Raw genomic sequence first — 24,524 nt, 5'->3', positions numbered from 1 at the left:
GGATCCAGGCTATGTGAATTGTTTTACCTCTGAAAGCGTGCCCCAAGTCTCATTCCTTCCAGAAATAAACCCAGAGTTTATGGATTGTCTGTTCATACACCCTATGTGGCACGTGCAAGGTAAGCCCAGCAGCTGCCAGAAATGTGAGGTATGAACCAAACTAATTCTTTCCTGTGGAGTAAATCTGGTGAGCCAGGAGGTGCAGAGGCTTCCACAGCCATTCAGTGTGTCCTGTCGGTCCCTGCGGAAAGGACCAGGGAGGGTGGCCATCCTTGATACCCACAGAAATTATCTGACCCACCTGAAAAGGCATGGCAGGGTTTCTGTTGCGTGTTGGTGAGTAGTTACGCTGACTCTACCTTCCTGCTGGTCTCATTTAAGGGAGCATGTAGGCTTGCAGTCTGCATCAGCGGTAAGGTTAGAACGATTGCAGGCTGCAGCTAAGTCGGTGCTGCTGAGAGAGGTAAAGGGGATGCAGACTATACGGTTCTATCTCTGTAGATAAGGAAGGCAAAGCAGTCTGTTTAAAAATGTCAGAGATTTGGAACTGGTTTAGATGGGTGTCCCGGCAGAATGAAAAATGGGTTTTGAAGGAGGGACCCCATCAGAAAGAAGCAGGCGCTGTATGACAAGTTTGCAGACATTCCTGTGTACTTCTGCCATGTATTTTTTTGGAACCTCTCATTTGAACAAAGTGGGTATTAGAGTTAAAAATGCTGGCTGAAAAGCTGTGGCTGTATTTTCCTTGCAGTTACTACCACATGCTCCCTTTTTATCCTTTTCTTTCATCCATGGTTGTTAAGTTTTAGGGAGTGAAGAATTATTTTCATCTTCTTTCAAAACGCAGTGGTTTGTTGCTTCTAGATCATAGCTTTGGTGTATGTTTTGAAATGCTTTATGGAATGCATCGAAATGTGATTGGTCTAGGAGATCATAGAAAGTAATTTATAGATTCTTTAGAAGGGCTGAAATTTTTTTAGCTTGGGATTTCATTAGTTGGGAGGGTTGGAAATGCGAACTATTTTGAAATCAGTTTACTTACCCCAGTTTACAGCAGTGAAACTGGTTTACCTTCTGCTGTGTTTTCTTTTTCTACTAAAATTCCAAAATCTGTTGGGATCTGAAAGCTGGGAAATAAAAATGCATTGCTCCCCTTGCCCCCCTCCCCCTCGCCGCCCCAGCATGCCATCTGCTATGCTGACACAGTCTTACAGAGTCTCTGGTTTTGGCAGGTTTATTTAATTACTGTATCTGTTATAATTGGACATTTAACTCCAAAGGTGTTTATTGTTCTCTTGGCTGAGAGAAAGATGTTCTGGAATTACACCAGTGTGTGCGTCTCTTCTGAAATCAACTGATATTCCATTGTGACCTGAGATATCTCATGCTGTAGAATCAATTGTGAAATATTTTCCAAGTATATCTTAATTTATATTTTTGTATTTTAATAGATAAAATATATTTTATGGATTATTATTAGTTAACCTCTTTTTAATGCCTTGTATGGATGGTGTATGCATTTTAAGATTAAATGCTTTCTAGAAAGGAGGAGTAATTTTATGACTGGTCTAACTACAGAACAGCATGCATGTTCCTTTGGGTGTTAAACCAGCAATTTAAAAAAAATTATTTAAAACATGCTGGATTTGCCCCAAATTTTCCACTGAAAGACCCGTACTGAAGTTAGAACATAACTTTCCCAGTAATGTGGGTAAAGTGGATTGAGTTTGGATGTAATAGAAGTGTCCCAACAATGTTAGGTCTGTTGTGGGTTTTATTCTGGTGCATCAGGATTAAGAATAACAACTCTGGAATGTTAAATTCTGTATAAGAATTTATGGTCTTCTGAATTAAATGAATCTACAAAAAAATTCCCCAGACAATTTTATGCTTTGTGATTGTATGGTGAAAAAATTCTCACAGAAGCAGCCAGTTCTCCAAATAGCACATAGGAATAATTTTTTTCAAGTTCAAGAGAGCTGTAAAAATCCCTTTTGACAAATCCCAAGTGTTCTTTGCATCCAGACCTGCATGTGGATGTGGTGAGTTCTGTGGCGACTGCGTTACGTCAGAGAAGAACTTGATGAAACAATAGCTACTCTGTTAGAGACCTGGATTTCTGTGAAATCTGTTCAGAGCAAATCTCCTGAACTGTTTAATGAAGAATGGGATTGTTGAAGGTTTGTTTTCGGCACTAAGGGAGCCATTGATTTGAAGATTCCTATCTTTGCTCACTGGCTCATTGGAGGTCTGCTGCTGAACACAGCGTGCAGAAAGCTTTCTCTGATGCCCTTTTCCCTTCCCTTCCCTACTTCCTCAACAGTTTTTATTTAAAATAAAACCGGTATTTTTTTGCTGTTGAGCAATGTATTTTCAGGACCGTAGCAGTATTTTCACTGGAGAAGTCTTTCAACCCAGAAAACGAGAGCTGTTTGGTGTCTTATGAGTCAGGTGAAGCCGGGTGAACTGTTCTGCTCGGAACAGGATCGTCAACATAGCAGAGACACCTTTGGTGCGTGATGGGTCTGTCTGCCTGATCCGGTCGAGTTCTGTGACAAGAAGTGTGCCCAAATGGGTTTGGGAAAAAAATAAATGAAACAACATTTTTGCTTGTAGATGAGGCTGGTAGTTGTTTCAGAATAATAATGAAATAATCCTGATGTGGACAGCAGGTAAAATATCCTTGCAAATATTTTTGTTTGTAGTGGATTAAACAACAGTTTAATGCACAAGTTCTCTTTGAGTTATATCCTTCACAGGGCTACGTTAAAGCCCTCTGTGTAAGTATCATTTGGCATTGTGAAAATATTTGGGCCTTTTTGTCTATCTAGTATTGCACATATCCATTATTTTCTATAGCAGTTACTTTAAAAAAAGCGATAAGGTTGACTGATACTCTAGTTATTGATTCAAGAACAAATTTTGTAGGTTTTTTTCTGTGTGTTTTGTATCCTCTGGACAGACAGCACTGTTACTTTTTAGCAGAGAGTCTTTTAAATATAGTTTGTAATACTAGCTGGCTAAATGCTTTGTTTTCTTCCCACCTCCTTTAAAAAAACAAAACAAAAAACCCCAAACAGTAATTATAGAGGTATGTAATTTTAAATTGCAAGGAAAGCAAGTAAATTAAATGTCTGGGGTTTGCTGGAGCCAAGAGTTTGAAACAAGCATTAGCAAATAAGTGGCATCAAACTGCCTACCTTTTTCTTTTTTCCTCCCATCTGCTTATTTACTTAATGTTAGCTGAAGTTCTGAAGACTTTCCTCAAATGATAAATGTTTCCGTGAGGAACTGAGTTGTGGTCTGCTAGCATTTTTAATACAAAACTTTAGGTGTTTCGGGAGGGGAAATATAGGTATAACTGTCTTTAAGATAACTCTTCACCCCATACACAGTGGCTTTGTTCCTTAGCTCATCCTGGGATGCACGTTTTTAGTATCGTTCAGTTAATTTGTGCCATGAACAAGCCCAGGTACTTTGCCTGGAGAGCAGATCTTACCACCTTAAGGGTTTGAAGCCCCTGCTGGAAATCTCTGCAGAGAGCTAGCGTGTGTTTTATTTATGGCACCTCTTCCCACAGTAAGTTTTATGAATTCTAAACGACTCGATATGTGTTGATTTAATTGGGTATCATTTTCGTCCTGGTGGTTTGGCTTTATTTGGTTTTATTTGACGTATTGAGTATGCGAGCGATAAGATAAAGGTTTGTCTGGAATTTCTGCCTCTCAGCTGTAGCTGCGGGAGGCCGGTGCTCAGCTAGGGGTGAGTTGGCCGGGCAGGGATCACAGTTCAGTCCCACGGCACAGCACGTGTTTGGCTGATGGAGTTGGGTCAATTAGATAAGAGATCCTCTGGTAAATCAGGACAAGAGTGCGTGCAGTACGTATAGTTATATAAGAAGCAGTAACTCGGTGGTGGATGTTTCCTTGAACAGGCAAGCTAAAGGATGTGCTTAGTACAGGGTGTCACTTAGAAATGTTTTGAAATTTACCTTGTTGGTTGCAAGTGTCCTACAGACAGGACTGCTCTATGGCAGGGCACACATGGCTATTCCTGCTGCAGTTTCCACTGTATCTTGTTTTCAGGCTCACTGAAACTTTCCATGTATTTTCTTTTGCCCAAATGGAAACTTAAGCTTTTTGGAAAATTGGAGGTGGTAGGGAAAGAATACAGAGTCTATTTTTAAATAAAGGACAAATGAAATTGGAAGATCTCTTCCTTTAAAAACTATTGCCTATATTGAACTGCCATATGGTGTAAGTGAAGATTTGAAAGATGAAATACGACGTGCCATAGAAAGTGATGTGACTTCTAAATTTGAAATGGAGGTTCAAATCAGTACACAGTCAGTAATTGTAATATCAATTATCAGCTTTCCACAAAAGTCACAGTTTGGAATACAGTTTTTAAAATCCAGGTCAGTTTCCCGATTTAGCAGGTCAGCTCTATAGAAAAACTGTCAGTAGAATGGCTGGGTTGGCATGCAGCGTTGCAGGTTTGAGAGCAATATATCTGAGATAAGTTAAATTTTAGTTTTGTAGCATATTCTATAATTTATGAACCTCCAACAGTATATAGCATCACAAATGAGCAGAAGGAATAAACTGGGATCCTTTTGTCAGTTATACAGTGTATTTATACCTGCCATATTTGTGTTCATTGAAAGCCATGGAAGTTATTCTGAGATCTTGCAAAACAGGAAGGCTTACTTTCTATACAGAAAATAATTCAGCCCAAACTTGTTGGATAAACTTGGAGAATTTCACAATAGTTTTATAAGGCTTTGCCATACTCTGTGCATAAATTACTGCCCTGCTAGAACTTAGTTGTCTTACTATTTTAATATATTGAATGAGAGGCTCATAAACTCTTACGTGAGTTGAAGCTGGGAGAGTGGTAGGTGGTTGGGGTTTTTTTCTGAGACCTGATCTCATACTGTACTTTGGTGACTGCTTCTTTTTGTATGTAACCTCCTATCTATATAACCTTAATTTATAGTTAGCTTTGTGTTCAAAGTTTCATTCTACAAGGACACTTGCTAAAAATATCCATAGTGAATTTCAGTGAAGATAACGTAAGGAATTCCTTGCATCTTGAGCAGGTACACTTAAATAATTTCCATTACTGGTGCTTTGGAGTGCTACTGCTATTGCTGAATCAAAAATAGCTAATACTAAACCAGCTATGGTAAAACTTCCACCTGTTCTAACAGGCTGTGGGATTATTTTGGCATTTAGATACTTCCAGAAGTGGGAAATACTGAGGTCGGGCACGCATCCTCTTGAGTTTGTAGTTCAGAAAATACGTGGGTACGTTTTGTTTCGAATAGCAATTACAATTATTTCAGCACTCAAGAAACTTTATGAAAGGAGTTTTTTATTGGAAATAGTTTAAAGTATTTCCTTTAATCATGATCCTGGGGCGAGTATATCTCTTCTAGCTCATTGAATAAAATCTATGTGCTTTTTGTTTAAGTTCTTTCAGAAGTACCAAAAGACACAGTGAACTTTGTTGTTTGCTCAGAAATCTGTACAACCAGAGTGGGGTATCTTGCATAACCCTCTACAGCTTAAAGACTGAGCAAAAAAGTTCATAGTTCCTTTTTTCACCCCTTTTTCTTTCCTTTTTCTTGACTAGCTGCACTACAAGGCTCATTCTTTGTATCAAGAGCTCCTGAGCCATGTTGCCTGTAACCATTACGTGAGGTACACCTTCTAGGAGGTACACCTTCTATAAGGTACACCTTCTTAACATGCTAGCAAAGCAGGTCACTCCAATCAGCAGTAGTTGCCCCATTACTGGAAGCAGAGTTTAAGAGGTGTAGTTCTGTGATTAAAAGCTTTAATAAGAGCAGGCAGTTTTTCTAAGTCTTGATAACTTGCATACTGATTTTTGAGTACTTGTCTGGATTTCCTATTGTAACTTAACCTTTAGCTGACAAGGAACTATTTCTATAGAGGTAATTGCTGCAACTAATTTATCTTAACAGTGTCCTTATGTCATCTTCCTTTTTCTGGTTGTCACAGAAACATTATGTAATAATAGGTCTTATTTACAGGGAAGGCAATAATGTGTATCGGTTCTTCCTACATTTTTAATATGATCTTTAGCCATTTATGGGAAATGTCTCTTAGTTAGTGTTCTCTTCTTGGTTTGCATTTTTAATTTTTTCTTTTCCCCTCGACTGAAAACAAGACTCTAATTAGCGAGATCTGTATAAAATATCTTGCAATAAAGATCAATCAGCATAGAGGAGTTCAGAGTTAATTTTAGCAAATGAAAAGTTCCAATTATGTTTTAATAATGTAATAGAGCCTTCTCTGTGTAAACAGCATAGATTTACTCATGCCTTAATGAAAATACTTTCACTGCTGAAGAATAGAGAGAAATCCTCGATGAGTGGTTAGAACTATACATTCTTTAAGATAAAAATTAATCAATGATTGGTTTGTGGGTTTTTTGTTTGTTTAAATTTTCAGAACCGTTTATTATGAAAAGTGGTGTTGCACATGGTGAGCCAGTGTTCCTTCTCCCCAGCTTTGATTACCACTTAATAATAAAACACTATTGCATGGAGCAATTGACGCAATTACTTGTGGTTTATATACTTCAGCTTTCAATATCTAGCATGTTATGCCTGTGATAGCTTGCTTCAAGGTGTGGTTTTAGCCAGCTGGCTAAAACATTTAAGTATTAAATTACTCTTCTTTATCTTTTTGTATTCTGGAGGATCTGCAGAGTTCATATGTAAGCTTGAACAACTGCCATGTTAAGGTAATGGTCTATACAAGATCTCAGTTTTAAGAAATGAAATACAAAAATACGTACCCATATAAACAGTGGGGACACTCAGCTAAGAAAGCAGCTTCTGGAACTGGTATTCATATCACGAAGGCTGAGGCCTGATAGTGTTAAAAAAATACTATGAGAGGAAGAAGCTGAGAATTTGGACTACCTACTGTATGTGTATTTTTACGTAGAGTACAATAAATATACATAAAGGTACATATACACTTATATCAAATTTATTTTTATAACATTGCTAATCTTCTGATAAAGATAGAGAAGAGATAAAGGTGTTTTGAGCCCAGCTCATGTAAGGCGCAGATGTCCTATAGGAAATACCCAGCTTCTTCGTGGAAAGTGATGTGCTTCTCTTTTCTTACCCAAGGACAAAGGAGAGCTACTGAAAGATTAGAAGGACTTTGAGGACAGCGGAGGAAGAGATCTTCTCTTTCACAATCCTGTTAAGATTCAGTCACTTCGATCTTCTGCTCCAAAAGAAAAGGAAAAAACCAAAAAGGAGGGAAAAGCACCATAAATGTGATAGAATCCTTCATAACTCCATGTTTGCTTATAATGTCTAATATCCTGCTTTTCCCTTGCTTGATTTCTTCTTTTGCAACAGCATCCTTTCCAATGTATAGGGAAAGGAGGTAGGACGGTGGCAACTAATGGCTTTGGCTATTTATTCCAGGTGTTTAAAATATGAATTTAAATCTCAAATATATGGTGTATGTGCTCGTTCTGTTGTTCACAGCTCTTCTTCCCCGCCATGGTTGTTCCCTGTGGATTCTGCATCCCTTTCTCCTACCCTTCTTTCTCTCTTGGGAGCACTTGTACCCTGCACCTTCCCATCCTCCTTGGAAGAGACCGGTGACCGTCTTAACGTTAGGACAGAAACTGGAGCAGGAGTTGTTTGCCATCTTGACAGATTCATAGTCAGAGTTCACTAAAACAAAATATTGGAAGGTAGATCGTGATGAACAATGTGGGAAAGATCTGCTGAGTCTGAGAAATATTTTGAAAGAGGGTGGGGAATTCAGGAGCAGTTTTCCAGGGACCTATATTAAAACTAGCTGGTACATTCTTACCTGTAATAATTTCTTGGTATTATCTTAAACTGATCTTGAAATTGTGATGAGTGAAAAACTACCCATCTTTACTGAATCTTCTGTTATAATAGATCTGGAAAAAAATATCTTAGTTTCTTCGTAGCTTCCACAGACCTCTATTGTAGATACCTGTGAAGAATATACAGCAGTTGGGTTTTTTCCCCTCATTGTAAAATAGAACAGGTATGAAACTTCTCACGTTTTTCTAAAGGTAAAGTGTAACTGTAGAACAGGACATGCTGTCAGCAAGGAAGAAATTTTAACGCAATGTTAAAAAGAATTTAAAGTAATCTTGCATAATGTGCAAATCGGCATCCCAAGACTGATTTCTTGTTTTTAATTACTAAAAATCATGTCTGAGTTCCTTTCCTAATGTATTGCTGAAATGTGACGTAGACATTGTACATGATGATATCATTTAGCATGTAATCCTGAGATTATCATGTAAGATAACATATGTTAATGGTTGCTTAAAGTAACTGAAATAAAATTATGTCCAGCTATTGGAACAGGTAAGCATTTGAAGAAGTAAACCTCCTTAATTTCATGTTTCAGAATATGTTTCAAGTTTAAGCTTAAAATTAGGGTTGCTAATTAAATTTGTTTATTGAAATGAAAAGTTTCTTGATGAAGAACAAAGGTTCTGACCTATTTATTGCTACTAGAAAAGATTGCCAGTGTTGCTACCTGCAATTTCAAGATGAAAATTTTACTTTAGTGAAGAGGTAAATAGATGAGATTATTTGTTTCTCACTGCAGTGTGGTTAAGTTTTAAAAATTGTAACTTTTTTTTCTTAGGAAGGTAAACAGTATATTTTTAAGTTGTTTGGGGTTTTTTTGGGTGCATCTTTATTTGCATATTGCAAATTCTTGCTATTTAAATGTTAGCTTTGAAAACATTACTTTGGATTTTAAGGGAATTGTGTATAATTACATAATGATTCTGGTTATCTCAACTTTTAGGCCGTGTGAGATGCTTTTATAGGGACATACATGGTTTTGATAGTTTTTGAGAGACAGCAAAACAATTAATGCTAATTTAACCTCTTTGTTAGCCTCTAGTTGCCTTCATCTTTAAATATAATACCCCTCATACTCTATTTCCTGTTTCCTTAAAAGGCATTTTTCATTGCAAAGTTATATGATTTCTATTTTATAATACTGTTTCGCTTTTTTATTTTTCAGTCCCAGAAATCCTGGATAGAAAATACTTTCACAAAGAGGGAGTGTGTGTATATTATACCAAGTTCAAAAGACCCCCACAGGTAAATGACACATGACGCAAGAACTCATTGCTGCTCTTTAAAAAAATATCAGTACTTTAAAGATTATAAAGAGAGTGTAAAATAGATTTTTGGCTTAACTACTTATCTGTATAAAATACTGTCTTTAGTAGTTCACTTTTGTTGCTGGACATTGTCACTCTGTGTGTGGCTTGGGTTTTTTTTCTTTCTTCTTCTGAAAGTACTTTGGCATTGCAAAAATCTCTAATAAATGTTCCTCTGTTCTCTTTGCTGCTTCCTACCAGTCCTCCTAGTGATGTCTATGGTGTGTCTCCTGTGTGGGTTTCATAATTTATTTATTTATTACTTTTTTTTGCTGGCATAGTTCTGAAGTCAGAAAGTCACATAGAGATAGCCTCTATTGGCATTTAAAGAACAGCAGTGTGAATGCTGGCTGAAGTGTAAAAATAAACCTGATAGTGCAGGAAAAAGGGGTGAAGAATTCATAGAAGAATAAAGAGAATTGTGATGGAAGAAAAAAAAAATTACAAAACAAAGAAATATTTGCTTCCAGGGAAGATAGATTAAATAAAAACAATATGGATATCAAAAGATTTCATGTGGTATCTAGTAATTTTTTATCCTTAAGTTCTGTAAGGAAAAAGTGAGGCTGAAGGATGGGGAAAGAAGTTTCTGGAGGGGAGGCTGAGACTAATGAAGAATGTTTTGCATATCTCACCTATTGCTTTTCCCTTACACTATATTAGAGATATGAAATCAAGCAAGTTAGCGATACCTCTAACATATCTAATTAGTAGAGTTTACCTTCACCAAGTATTATAGGTATAATTCAAGAGTTCCTACAGTGATTGAATTTGATGTGCATAGTCATGACAGATTAAATAAATTAAAATTGAAAATCGATTCAAAATTGATTTTGTAAAGCAGTTTTGTCTCCCCAAAATGTTTACTATTGTCATTATGGATTTCAGATCAGACTTTTTTTTTTTTTAGCTTCACGTATTTGAGAGAAGCTGAGAAACTTTTTCTTCTGAATTTCAGAAAACTTGGATTTTAGTCTTTTCCATAAAACAACCCCTTATGCTCTGCCCCAACAGAACAAAAGAGATTTATTACTCAAGACCTTTGTTTTTAGGCAGAAAAAGGACAAAGTAAACGCTGTAGAATTTTTAAGCTATTGTAAGTAATTCACCACATTCCTTGAAACCATGTGACATGAGAAGCTTTTAGAATTTATAGCCATGATTGTAGCACATGGAAAATTTGCAAATGCAAACAAAGTAATTAGGAAGCTGTTAAAATTTCCAGAGCATTTCACAAGGAACAAAATGATCTTCAATGCTTGCCCTTTTAGTTTAACCCATTTGTAGCATACAAGGGACTTCACAACTTTCCTATCATATTCTGTCCTTCAGTTTCTGAGAATTGCTTATTGTGTTCGTGAATTATGCATAAATGAATCTAATTTAGACAGGAGTATCTGATATGTTTTGTTGATCTGTACCTTTGAGTAGAGATAATTATAATTTAAAAACTGTTAGAGAAGATGTAAAGCTGTAGTTTACTGTTAAAACTTAGATGATTAATATCAGTGTAACTTCTGTAGAGGATGAAATTTAAAAATTGTTTATGCTCAGAGTCTGAAAACAATTGAAGACTACTGTGTAACATCTGGTTTTGTATGCTTTTGCATGCTCTTAACCATAATTGGTTAACAGCTGCTTATGAAAATTGTGGAAAACAGTGGTATAAATTTATCTGCCGTGCTAATTTTAAATGATAAGAAAGCTGTTAGCAGGAAAGCATGGAAACTGTTTGAGATGGAAGAGGGTAGAAATTATTTAATAGCCTTTATGTAAAGACACTACTGTATAAGGCCTGTTCAAATATATCTTTTTCTGTACATGCAGCTCGGAAATGATCAAAATAACCTTCCCGCACAGGTAGTACAACTTGGATGTGTATTAGAAGGATGAATTTGTAGAACAGATGCAACAATGTCGTTAGAATGAGTTCCAGAAAATGCTGGTCTGTTACTAACTTCTCAGCATCTAGATAAAAAGTTTCAGTACTGCAGATAATCCAGTCGGAAATATTCCTGGGCTTCAGATGTTGATGGTTCAAAGCTGGAAAACCTGTCTGAAGTCTCAGGACTGAAACTTTTGCATGTTTATACATTTTTACACGCCAAGTATGTTACAGTCATGTAAAAGAAAGACAGACAAGTTACCGTGTTAAAAATGGGCAAACTTGGGCAGCATGTTTTCCATTCATTAGAGATCTCTTGTTCAGTAATCTTCTGTAAGCACAGGAATCTGACTTTCCCTTCCCACCCACCTCCACCCCCCTTCAAAGTGAAGCTGGAGTTTACTCATATCTTTAAATATTTCTTGTAGATGCCTTCCAGGATGTCAGATTTGTCAGCAACTTGTCAGGTAAGAGTTCTTCTGTAATTACAATATTCCTGAATATTTTTTTCCATTAAATAAGCACTTTCATAACAGGGTTTGAAAAAGTTTTGATCAATATTGCAAATGACAAGTCAGTGAAAGGTTAGATATAAAACATACAACTAACGGATAAAGAACTGTCTGCAATGTGTAGATCACAGATTTATAAATGTTAAGTAAATTATTTGGCTTCAAAGAATCAGTTTCTTCTGGCCTCCAACTTGCAATATGTGAGCTTCCATATTTTGCATAATTATTATGTATTGTAATTAATACTTGCTATAAGCATGTGTGGTGACAAGGCTTGCTCTGGAAAAGTGGTTTCTATACTATTTAGAATCTTTGCTTTCTAAATCTGACATATCTCTGTAGATAGAAGACGAGAGAAGAAATCTTTTAATATTAGTCTTTACTGAAGTATTCTAAATGATATGGTTGGGTGCAGGTGCTGTTGTGGCCGCTTGGTCAGACAACATGCTTGTTTTACTGCAAGTCTTGCTATGAAATACTCCGATGTGAAGCTGGGTGAAAACTATAATCAGGAAATAGAAGAATGGTCGGTGGAAAAACATACGGAACAGACGTCTACTGATGCTTACGGTGTCATCAACTTTCAAGGTGGCTCTCATTCTTACAGGGCTAAGGCATGTATGATGTTTTCTTTTTTTCTTACTCTAAACATGTTGATAGAGATGGTGGATACTTCATTTAATTCTTGAAATTGAAGGCTGAAACAATGTCACACATACTATGACAAATCAGTGCCCTCTACTAATCTTGTATTTTTTTATTGTGATCTGAATTCTTTCTGATTTTCCATTTTTAAAATTTATTTTTTGTACAGAAGTTGCTCAGCTCTATCAGAATTAGTCATATTCATGTACTGGCTTACCTTTAAATTGCAAACAGTGATAGGAATTCATAAATCACTTCAGCAAAACATTACATTAAGAATTTAATATCGCTGTTTCAGACTTCATGAAAATACAGCTTATTCATCTATGCTGCTTGCTTGCTCACTACTGTTGAATTTTTGTAGGACCTTTTAAGTAACATCTGCTATTGTAACCCTCTATTCATAATTTTTAAACTCTGAAAAATCATTTAAAATTAAGGACAGATGTGGAATATGCTACTTCAGTGGATTTGTTCAAAATTATTGAAGCATAATTGTACCGATCAGAGTAATGGGAGTTTTTTGGGAGAGGGCATTAAGAACAAGCATACCAATAAACTGGAAGTTTGGAAACTAACTCTTAATTCACAAGTGCACATGTATTGGAGAGATTAGAAAACTGGGAATTCTGACATATTCTCCACAACCATTTTGTAAAGGATTTCTAGTTGTGGCAGAAATGATTTAATGCCCCTGTAGTTTCAGGCTGCAGGAGGTGCTGAGGCAGTGTGGCTCCTCTGGCCAAACTGGAGTGCTTGCAGGAGGGAGCTGTGTTCGTTGTGCAGCTGGCAGAGCCCCCAGGGAGGGTTCAGGGCTCAGAAGTCAGATCATCTCTGTGGAGAGAAGGGCTCTTAGCAGAATTCTTTGGTGTTCATAATAGCAGTGTATGCATTCCTTTGCACGCTTAGCTTAAAATTGCTGCAAATCCTTTTCGAGCACAGAAATAGCAAGCTGCCTACATGCATTTCTGTGCTCGCTTCTGCAGAGTGCTTGTGGGGTTGCTAAAACTAGTTTCTTGGCATAGTGATGGTTTTTTAGTTAGAACTTGGTTCAAGTAGGGCTTGATTTCTGCGTAACGTCCCTTTCTCTACAGAATAGCTCATATTAAAGATGTAAGAGTATTTTTAACTGATCAACCATCTACTTAGTTTTATGCTGTTAAGCAGAGAGAGTTAAAAAGCTGCAAGTTTTGAAGTTTTCTATTAAAAGAATGTAGCTTTCCTTCCCACCAGGAACAGGGAAGGAAAAGCAAGCAACTAACTGTCTGTAATTCAAAGGGGATATGCAAGCCTTTCCCCAGTAGATGGCAGAACTTTTATAAATATTTCTGAATTTCATCTAATTTAGAGATCATTCAGTGCTTTCATGAAGATTCGTTTTTCTAGGTCACTGTGCCAGTAGGATGAAATAACAGTCATTCCCTTTCCAAAACTTGCTTTCAAAACTATTAACTGACTTCTCCTTAATCCTGGAACACATAAAGGAAACTTGTTCATTTATTGCATCCGCCGTGTTTTGAGGAAGTGAATTACTTTTTTGATGGCCAGGAGTAGGATAATATATTCTGAAACACATTCTGGTTCTTCCTTTGATCTATTGATTCTGTGATGATTTAAGAACCTTTGAACTCTCTTCCTGTGCCTGCAGTACGTGCGATTGTCATATGACACTAAGCCTGAAGCTATTCTGCAACTTATGCTTAAAGAATGGCAGATGGAGTTGCCGAAGCTTGTCATATCTGTCCATGGGGGCATGCAGAAATTTGAACTTCACCCACGCATCAAACAGTTGCTTGGCAAAGGTCTTATTAAAGCTGCAGTAACAACGGGAGCCTGGATTATAACTGGAGGAGTGAACACAGGTAAAGTACCACCAATGAAGGGGCACGGTTAGCTGGGTTACGGTTTGTAAGAGTCGAAAGATTTAATGGATGCATAGCTTCATCTTAAGGCAAAGCGAATTTGAGTGAGTTTGGTCAAGTGAAATTAAAATAATGCATTTTGAACGTGTAGATTGAAGTGGGCTGCTGTTTTGTCTTGCAAAGAGAAACAATATAAAGGTGGGGGCTTTGGGGGCTTTTTTTTTGTTTGGTTTGGGGATTTTTTTGCTTGTTTGCTTTTTGAAACCAAAAGAGGAAAAACTTACTGTGATTAAAACAAGTACAGTAATGTACTGGGAACTCTTTAGTTCTTACTAGGCTAATATATATTTTATTGAATTACTGATACATGGTACTTTGTGTCCTTCTAGTAGATGTAGTATAGTGCTTTTTCTTTGGGGTTGTGTCATGTAAGTTCCCAGATCCTTAAAGGCCCAGTTAACTAATACCACAGTTGTATTTCTCAATAAGCTGTGACATTCAGTACACTGAAATCTCTTTGTGCTCCACCAGGTGTTGCAAAACATGTTGGTGATGCTCTACGAGAACATGCTTCCAGATCATCTCGAAAGATTTGCACTATTGGGATTGCTCCATGGGGAGTGATTGAAAACAGAAATGACCTTGTTGGAAGAGATGTAAGGATAAATTACCTAACTGAAATAATGATTTACCTGCCTTATTTTTTGACAAATCTGCTCAAGCGTGTTTTTTTACTTGCTTTGCATCACTAGAATACTTGCTTTCCTATGAGGATACGTTGACATTTGTGACTTATGCAAGATCATGAGTGTAAACAAGTTGCAAAATGCAAATGCGCTAGAGGAGTGGCTTGTTCTCAAGTATTTAATCCTCCCACCCACCCCACCCCCCAATATTACTGAATCAAATAAACAAAAATGCTGAAGTATTACAGAGAATTCACGTTTTCAGAGGGCAGTAAGTTGAAAAATTTTGATGTGGAGTCTTCAGTGCTACTATTTGCCACAGCAGTCGCAGGTTTTCCCCAAAGACACTTTTTTCCAAGTATATTTTCTCTGTTATCCTGCAGAACAGAATCCTTCTGTGATATAGTTTTCTGCTTTCCTGCACAAAGTTAAGAGCTACGGCTGTTGGTGTATCCTGACGCCAGGCATGCTTATATGTGTCAGTGCTTCTTGTTGAGCCACCAGTTCTCATGTCCAGACAAAAAGTTAAGTTTCAGAGAAACAAATGTGAATCTTTACAAGTAAAAGACATTGTTGTGTGCTTATACATAGGTGGTTGCTCCATATCAAACGTTGTTAAACCCATTAAGTAAACTAAACGTCCTAAATAACCTCCATTCCCATTTCATTCTGGTGGATGATGGAACAGTTGGAAAGTACGGAGCAGAAGTTAAATTGCGGAGAGAACTGGAAAAAACTATTAATTTGCAACGGATTCATGCAAGTAAGTAATTCTGATGCCTGATGGCTGAACGTTACTATTCTTTAATGAGAAAGGTACTTGCACCAAACACCTGAATGAGAAAATAGAAAAATTAATCTTTTGTTTATGTTTCAAGTCTGAATGATTGTTTTGCAAATTTCAGCGGCTGCTTTGGACCCTAGGTATTGCTGGTAGATTTCAGATTTCTCTGGGGCCAGAGAGGAGGGTTTTTTTGAGTGTTCGTTTTGTTTGAGAAAGCAAATGTATGTCACTTGAGTTGTTAGTATGTTGTCAGGTCTTACTGATCTGATTGATGCATGGTTTTGACAGTGATCACTTGCAGTTTCACAATAGGGCAATTCAGTTTGTAAAACATCATCTGTGTTTGTGCAAAGAAGCCATGACTACTTTTGGTGTTTTCCCAATTATGGAGCAACGCATCTGTGGTTTTTTTTTCTCTTCTAGGAATGCTTTGGCAATACTCCCTGTTTGTAGAGGGTTTCTGTGTAACGATGTTCAAATTGTATACATGTTGTCATCTTTAGAAACTGGGGGGAAAGTAGAAGGGGAGTTCCCTAAAGAAAAAATGTTCGCTCTTCTGCGTTGGTTCAGGAATATTTCTGTGAAGAATCTCTTCTGTTTTGTAGACTGGATTCCACTGTAATTATCAACTTCTTTTCGGTGCTTTCCCTGCCTTGCAAAGTATAGAGAGTGCTTGAAACTGTGCTAAAATGTCTGTCAGGCAGGATTTAAAATGTTATTCAACAGAAGGGACATACGGGGCATAATTGATTTATTAAATATGTGAAATCTATCTAGGCATTCCTTATACACTTACAATGTTGTTGCAACTCTGTAGGAATTGGCCAAGGTGTGCCAGTGGTGGCGCTTGTATTCGAAGGTGGCCCCAATGTCATACTCACCGTTTTGGACTTCCTTCAAGAAAGTCCTCCTGTGCCGGTGGTCGTGTGTGAGGGAACCGGGAGAGCTGCAGACATACTGGCATATGTTCACAAGCAAACAGAGGAGGGAGGGTAAGTCCTAGCACTGCCAGCCAAACTACCAGTCATATGTAGATGGATTTTGGGCTATTCCTTAATGAATTAGTGCAAGAGTTTTTTCTGCATAAAGACAAAGGCTTTTAAGCGGAGAGTGTAATCTTACACGTGATGCAGCTTTCCAGGCTGGCTGCTGTAATAGCTCTGTATAAAGACAAAGACTTGTTTTCTAGTTCTATGTTCCTTGTACATATTTTTCACTAGTTGCATGAAATTCTGTAGGGTATGCTTGCTTTAGCAATGCTTAAAAAAAGGAAAGGAAACGTGTATACGCCTGTATCCTAAATTAGGGGGAACACCTGGTATGTAACTTGAGTTACATGCAGTAATTCTATTACACCATTGTAACGAGAGGGCCCAACTCTGTTTAAACGCTCCCTGTGCTTGGACTTCAAATTTTAAGTAAGCTGCCATAGTAACCTGAGTGATAAATGTGGCTAGTAAGTGTGTTCAACAGGAGGCAGAGCTGTCCAGACCTTCCAGGGACGGAGAATAACGAAGACAATAATGTGTTTCCAAACTGCTTGGAAATATCACTTGACTACGTTGAATGGAAATATTTTCATGCAGTTAGCTGTTATAGTAGTAACTTTTCTGAAAAGGGATCGGTTGTGGTTTAACCCCAGCCAGCGACTGAGCACCACAGCCGCTCGCTCACTCCCCCCTGCTCAGCTGGGGGGAGAAGTGGAAAGGTGAACCTGAGAAAACTCACGGCTTGAGGTAAAGGCAGAGTAATAGGTAAAGCAGAAGCTGCACACACAAGCAAAGCGAAACAAGGAATTCGTTCACCTCTTCCCGCGGGCGGGCGGGTGTTCAGCCATCCACGGGAAAGCCCGGCTCCATCACATGCAACAGTGATTTGAGAAGATAAAACGCCGTCACTCCAAACGTCCCCTGCTTCCTTCTCCTTCCCTCGGCTTTATGTGCTGAGCATGACGTCATGCAGGCTGGCATGTCCCTTGGCTCAGCTGGGGTCAGCTGTCCCGGCTGTGTCCCCTCCCAGCTTCTTGTGCCCCCCAGGCTGCTCGCTGGAGCGGGTGTGAGAGGCGGAGGAGGCTTTGACTCTGTGCAAGCACTGCTCAGCAGGAGCTAAACCGTCTCTGCACTATCGACGCTGCTTCCAGCACAAATCCAAAACATCGCCCCATGCTAGCAACTATGGAGACAGCTAGCTCTATCCCAGCCAAAACCAGCACAGGATCAGAAAGTTTCTATATTATTTCTTCCGAGTAGTCTTAAAACTGAACTTTTTTTACATGCTTCTGTTGTCTGTTTAAAGTGTAGTTTCACATAATAAAAGGGATGTGCTTGGGCCACACAATGTCTAGTGATTTCTAGTTAGTTGTCAGACTTGCTTAAATCCTTTAAACATACTGGGTCCTTGCTGGGACTGCCTCAGAACCAGGGGGCAGGGACTAATGTGGCAGTAAACCAGCTTTGTCCATAGTATGATCAGAAGCAGGTCTTACTCACAGGAGTGAATGCTTAGTATTTTGTGTCAACATCTTTTAGTTGAGAGTATCTTGAATCTGAGTATGGGAAGGAAAGGGAGAGAAGCTGAGTCACTTTATGAGGCAGTAGTAGAAAGTTGTAGATTAAGCAATGTATACGTCTTTCTGAAGATTACCCAAGGTTTTGCCACTGAAACAGTAATAAGGTTATAGATAGCAGGACTCTGAATGGACGTGTTCAAACTAATTAAATGCGTTGTTTTTCTTACTGTTCATGTGTAACAATATGTTTTCCTGTTTTGTCTGTTCGTTTCAATCTCAGGAATGTTCCTGAGGGTGCTGAGCCTGAAATCATTTCAACCATCAAAAAGACATTTAACTTCGGTCAAAGTGAAGCAGTTCATTTGTTTCAGACACTGCTGGAATGCATGAAAAAAAAAGAACTTGTAAGTAGATCTTGCCATAAAATTTTTTTATGGAAGGTGCATGCATTTGTGGATATAATATTAAATTGTATCTCTGTGCTGTATATGATTAAGAGTTATTAAAAAATCTTTTCTGGACATAGTGGATCTTCCAGTGTTTTCATGTATACTTTACCTCATGGCCAAGAGAGACTTAATTTTTTGTGATAATTTCTGGTAGTCTTGAGTTTTTTGTTGTTCCCAAGCCTATTTGTTTTCATATGGCAGGATTCTGATCTGTTTATAGTGTGTATGTATTTTGTATTTGCATTGCTGTCCTTTTTTCTTGCTTTGATTTTTTAAAACCTTGGGCCTTTTTTTTTTTTGCTTTGATTTTTGAAAACCTTGGGCATTTTTTTTCTTTTTTTTTTAATATCTTTTAATTGCAACTACTAACAGACGTCTACTATCACTGCATGCTTAAAGCAAAAGCACTTATAGAGCTTTATATAGCCTGGGATCGAGTACTGGTGTCTCATTTGGACATCACATTGTGCTGTTCTGAGATTAAAATGGTCATATTTGGCTAAACATGTTTGCTGGTAACATGGTTAATCTCATAATTTAGAATGAACTGGAGGAGTAAACAGAATACTGTGTGGTGTTTATAGACAATAGGAATTGTAATCAGAGTGGGAAAAGAAGTTCAAATTGATTGAGGAGCGTAAAGGGTCATAAAAGGTCATAAAGGATTGTTTTGTGTGGCACCCAGTTAGGAAAACAAAACACAGGTGCACGCTAAAGATAAGTTTAAATTGAGCATAGACTTAAATTATATTGAAGATAAGGTGACTTTCTAAAGTATTTCAGAGTTATCACCTTTGCCTGAAAATAATTTTAAAATATGTTTTCCCCATTTTAACCTTTTGGACAGATTACAGTTTTTCATATTGGGTCAGATGAACATCAGGACATTGATGTTGCAATACTTACAGCGTTGTTAAAAGGTGAGACTTCATTTTAAGAGTGTTTGGAATCCCCAGCTATTGTTGTTTGGTGTTTATATGATGGATTACTTATACTATAATCTAGGAATATTTAGTGTTTAAGGAAATAATTATCTACTATGTTTTCTCATTGTATAATATCATCACGCGTCATGAATTATGAAATATACTGTATAGCTTTGTGGTAGATTGCTTTTTAGGAAGCAATAATGTTTATTATCTTATACTTTAATTACTTTTAATTTTTTTTCATTGTTTTTGCTTCTTAAGGCACGAATGCATCTGCATTTGACCAGCTTGTTCTTACACTCGCGTGGGATAGAGTTGACATCGCCAAAAATCATGTTTTTGTCTATGGGCAACAGTGGCTGGTATGTAATGGTCTGAATTAAGCAGAATGTTTCCTAAAAGAGAGAAAATCAGCTTACTGTAAAGAATGAATCTTTTGACTTTTGTGGAGAAAGACTGTAGAATACAGACACATTTATTATGAGGGCAGTAATTTTTTGCATACTGCAGTCTTACAGCTGTTTTGTTATTGTGTAGTTGAAAATGGTCCAAAAATTTTAGAAATGTGCCAAGTGTTCTGAATATCTAGGGAAGAAAAGACATTACAAAAGTTGGAAGCTGAATTTCTGTTAGTCTGATGCTTTTTGTTCCTTATAGTTGCACGGTCATAGGAAGTTCTTAAGAAGCATCTAGTAAAATGCACTGTTGGCAGCACTGCAGAGTTTTTTGAGGGGAAGGGCAAAATGTCTGTTTCTTGCAGTCTGCAAATTAGTTTGGAAACTACATTGTGGATCTCGCCTTTTTCCCATATTACTGTAAAAATAAAACACAGTCTTACATGAGTGTGCAGTCAGAAGTACATACTGCAGGGCTTGTTGATAGCAATGATGGTTCTGACCATTTGTCCTTGGAGAAAATTATGCTTTAAATGTTCTATGTCTTTGTGTTTTATCCAATATCAATCTATGAAAACAGCTTAGTGATGTTAAACACAATGTCTACTTAGTCCCATGTACTTTGTCAGTTGGAGATACCTGTGGAAGAGCGTAAGACTTGCTGGTTAAGTCTTCAGAATGTTTTGAAGGGTGACATCTCTGTATTCGTAGACATAGGTGGTTTCCCCAGCCCTGTAAATGAATGAGGCTGCTGCGTAATCTAAGTATATTTACTTCTGTGGGTTTTCTGGTTCTCCCCAGGCTCTACCTTGTTACTTGTTTGTTGTAGGTTGGCTCCCTGGAACAGGCTATGTTGGATGCCCTTGTGATGGATAGAGTTGCATTTGTGAAACTTCTGATTGAAAATGGAGTAAGCATGCACAAATTTCTTACAATTCCCAGGCTGGAAGAACTTTATAACACAGTAAGTGAATGATTGCTTCTTAAGCTACTTTTAGAGCAGCTTTTTAGTTGATTGGCTTGTGGTGTACTGGGTCACACGCACCACTGAAGGCCATGGGGCGATTGGGAAGGCTCCCTGGCATGAGGTTGGAGTTGGGAAGCACGTGCTGTTTGGCTGCTTTGTAGTGCCACAGCTGCTTTCTGGCTTTCCAGAAATAATACCAGAAACTGTCTGTCAGCAGGGTGTTCGTCTGTGTCTGATGCTGGGGAGAGATACTAAAGGGAAAATTGCAGCCTTGTTGTGGAACATGGGAAGTGTGTAACCCGCAGTGGGGAAGAGAACAAAAGTCAGACGGGTGAAACTTGAGCAGCAATATGAGGTCTATAGATAGTGTTGTTAGGGCTTTGCAAGATGAGTTATGTCTATAACGGTTAATATTATCAAAATAGTTATAAAAAGTTTATTTTGTGAACCTGCTTAGTTACAAATATTACTTAGAATTTATTTTTTTTTTTTGCTGTAGGTGTTGATTTAAGAATTTTAAGGTAGTTTTATATAATGCTAAGTATCTAACAGGACAAAACAAAACCCAAAAAATCTTCCACCAAAAAGTAGCTAAAGAGAGTAGTTCACAAATATGACTTAGGCTTATGTTAACAGTCTCATTGTCTGCTGTTGATCAAAAAAAAAAAGAAAAAGGAATTCTTTAGCTGATAAAGCTTTATAAAGGAGCCAACCTGATCAGGTGTTGTTACTTTTTTTAAAAAAAATGTTTTATGGTGTTGCTTTTGCACGTGATGTGCTTTTGATTGAGTTTTGTATGGGAGCTAAGGTAACCATATGTCTAAAAGTGTAACAGTTCATGCACGCACAGGAAATCAGAGAAGGAATAAAAATTCTCTGTAGTAAAAAGAGGAAATGTTCGGACTAAAAATTAAAAAAAATTAGAAGTAAGGGAGCTTTACTATGGGTCCTGCAATACTGTAAATGTGACTATCAGTCTGTGTGTGTGTTCCTGTAAATTAAAATGTTTATTTGTTAAAACTTGTCTCTGTAATATTATGTTTTCATAATATAAAAACCTCATATTGCCGCTGTTTGCATTCTGGTGTGGGTTTTTTTCCTTCTTTTCTGGACAAACTATGGGTGTATTATGTCCCAAATTAAAGAGAAGTCAAACACAACAAAAAAGGCAACAGCTTATAGCTAATACAGTAGTTTGAAATATTTGCATGTATTTGATTTGCTAATGTTTGTTGAAAAACTAGGATTTGGTGGGTTTTTTGAGCCGACATGTAAAAATATGTGGTTTCTACTGTCATCTTCTCATGTTGTCATTGCACTCTGATTTCTCATTCCAATTTTTTTCCCCCTTCTTTTTTATAAAGAAACAAGGCCCAACTAACCCAACACTCTTTCATCTTGTTCGGGATGTCAAACAGGTATGCTGTAAATGTAAAAATCTGTCAAACTAGCAATGTTAGTCTTTTGATGATTTCTTAGGTTTAACTGTCAATTTAATCTTAGGTTTCTTAATTAGGTTTTATTGTAAATAATAAGCCATCTTTGCAGACATTCTGTTTCTAGTACTTGCTGTTGTATGCTTAATGCCCTCCTGCCAGGAGGAGGTTAAAACCAATGAGTGTCATCCTCTTCATTTTATTTGGGATTGTTTTCCTTTTTGGGGGTGGGGGTTGAAAGCTACTACTTTCAGCTACTAGGGGTAAATTTGACTGTTAAAACGGTAGACAAAAAAACCAGTGCCTCCCCCCACCCCACAACAGAATGAACATTACCCTTCTAGGGGAGATGATACAGAAAAGAAGCTATAACCTTCTCTTTCTTCAAAGTAGGTTTAAGATTATAATTTGAGAAACTAAAAATACCTTTTGTATTCCTAGGGAAATCTTCCTCCAGGATATAAAATCAACCTGATTGATGTGGGGCTGGTTATTGAATATCTGATGGGAGGAACCTATAGATGCACCTATACAAGAAAACGCTTCAGAGCTATATACAATAGTCTCAGCGGGAACAATCGTGTATGTAGCAGTTGGGTAACAGGACATGCTGATTTATATGTTCTCAATTTAAAAAAACACACATGTATTTTGGAGAAAAATTAAATCCATATAGGTTTTTTGTTCTTTTCAATGGACTGGTTCTTTCAAAGGCAATAGTGAGGCATGTCAGGGCAGTTGGCAGCTGTTTTGGGATTGAGGACAAACAAAAGGTTTTGTTCTCCTGCTCCTTATTCTAGCACATCTAAATTCCTTCTGTTTTATTCTTACTTTTCCTACTGGTAAGGGAAGAATGGGCACTAGCCATGCCAATTCATCAGGGCTTGGGATCCAAGTACCTTAGCTTCTTGTAAAACAACTTAACGGCCTACTTTCAGACTTTTTACAGAAAAAACAAAGAAAAAACTTGTTAAATATCCAGTGAAAATTCTGGTTGTTGCTGTTACATATGTTCATCACTGTTACAGTAGCAAAGTAACTGCTTAATCGCTCAACTAAGTATCTAACTATAAACAGATGATTTTATAATAATGCCTAGTTGGTAACAGTAAAGAAACCAAACCAAATCTCTTCCCCTTATTCCTGTTACAGCGATCTGGGCGAAATCCTTCAAATACTACTCCTCAGATGTGTAAAAGCCATGAGTCTTTTGGTAACAGAGCAGACAAGAAAGAAAAAATGCGCCATAATCACTTCATCAAAACAGCGCAGCCGTACAAACCAAAGGTACGGATGTGTGAGGGGAACGTGGTGGGGGTGACTTTAAGTAGTTAAGAGTGGAAAACCTGGTTGAAATCCAAGTGTGAGTAGCAGCAGGTTTTACTGGCTTTGGTAGAGCTGGAATTTTAGCCTAGCATGCTTACAGGGTTCTCTAGGGTGTTTATCTTTCTGTATAGTGGTCTTCTGGATAAGATTTGACATGTTAGGGAGCAAAAAGCTTATAATTGGCACAGTTCTAGCGGGGGGTGGGCGGGGGAGCTCGCTTGGCTCTGTAGACTGAGCAAGATATGGCCATGTGTTCCTGTAAGCATTCTCTGTGACTTTCCTTGTTTGTGTGGAGGTATATTAGTTACTGCTTTGCTTTTGATCTAGAAATCAAAATAATTCAGTCTCCCAGTTACTAAAATGAATTGGACAATGAATTGGACTCAAGTGAAGCTTTTGAATTGAAGTTCCAGCTGCTTTTCAAGCCCTCAAAAGTTCTTTTTTCTTTTTATAATTACATATCATTTGATATTGGATCACTCTAGCATTTTATTTCAAGTTACGAAATGACCAAGTTCAGAGGTTTAAAATGTAACTTTCTGTTTTTATTTTAAAGATTGACACTGGTGCAGAAGAGGGAAAAAAGAAAAGAACCAAAGATGAAATAGTAGACATAGATGATCCGGAAACCAGACGTTTCGCTTACCCTCTCAACGAGCTGTTACTTTGGGCAGTGTTAATGAAGCGGCAGAAGATGGCCCTCTTTTTCTGGCAGCATGGGGAGGAGTCCATGGCAAAAGCCTTGGTTGCTTGCAAAGTGTACCGTTCGATGGCATATGAAGCAAAACAAAGTGACCTTGTTGATGATACTTCAGAAGAACTGAAACAGTATTCCAAGTAAATTATATTTATAAAGATCTCTTCTTGAAATTTACAATAAAAGTAGTGGGCTATACATGAACAAAACCCAAACTCTT

General features: G+C 37.6%; 1 protein-coding gene across 6 annotated transcripts in view; it reads left to right on the top strand.

Annotated features, from left to right (window-relative positions):
- Positions 1-24,524, top strand: part of TRPM7 (transient receptor potential cation channel subfamily M member 7) — a 59,195-nt gene that overhangs the window by 12,735 nt on the left and 21,936 nt on the right. For 5 of the 6 annotated variants that reach the window (XR_005105457.1, XR_005105458.1, XM_037395624.1 and 2 more), the window contains exons 2-16: positions 9,081-9,160; positions 11,536-11,574; positions 12,035-12,233; positions 13,913-14,126; positions 14,658-14,782; positions 15,404-15,575; positions 16,414-16,588; positions 18,386-18,509; positions 19,402-19,474; positions 19,745-19,845; positions 20,708-20,842; positions 22,210-22,263; positions 22,723-22,863; positions 23,434-23,568; positions 24,164-24,444. Coding sequence is in view for 4 of the 6 variants with exons in the window: in XM_037395624.1 (XP_037251521.1) it covers positions 9,081-9,160; positions 11,536-11,574; positions 12,035-12,233; positions 13,913-14,126; positions 14,658-14,782; positions 15,404-15,575; positions 16,414-16,588; positions 18,386-18,509; positions 19,402-19,474; positions 19,745-19,845; positions 20,708-20,842; positions 22,210-22,263; positions 22,723-22,863; positions 23,434-23,568; positions 24,164-24,444 (2,048 nt within the window). In the remaining 2 variants the exon portion in view is untranslated. Of the gene's footprint in view, positions 1-4,256; positions 7,753-9,080; positions 9,161-11,535; positions 11,575-12,034; positions 12,234-13,912; positions 14,127-14,657; positions 14,783-15,403; positions 15,576-16,413; positions 16,589-18,385; positions 18,510-19,401; positions 19,475-19,744; positions 19,846-20,707; positions 20,843-22,209; positions 22,264-22,722; positions 22,864-23,433; positions 23,569-24,163; positions 24,445-24,524 lie in introns of those variants that run through there. The other variant, XM_037395625.1, reaches the window with a different exon arrangement.

Source organism: Falco rusticolus, chromosome 7, assembly GCF_015220075.1.
Source record: "Falco rusticolus isolate bFalRus1 chromosome 7, bFalRus1.pri, whole genome shotgun sequence".
Lineage (NCBI taxonomy): Eukaryota > Metazoa > Chordata > Aves > Falconiformes > Falconidae > Falco > Falco rusticolus.
Note: the sequence above shows the minus strand (reverse complement) of the source record. Positions and strands in the feature narration are given on the sequence as shown.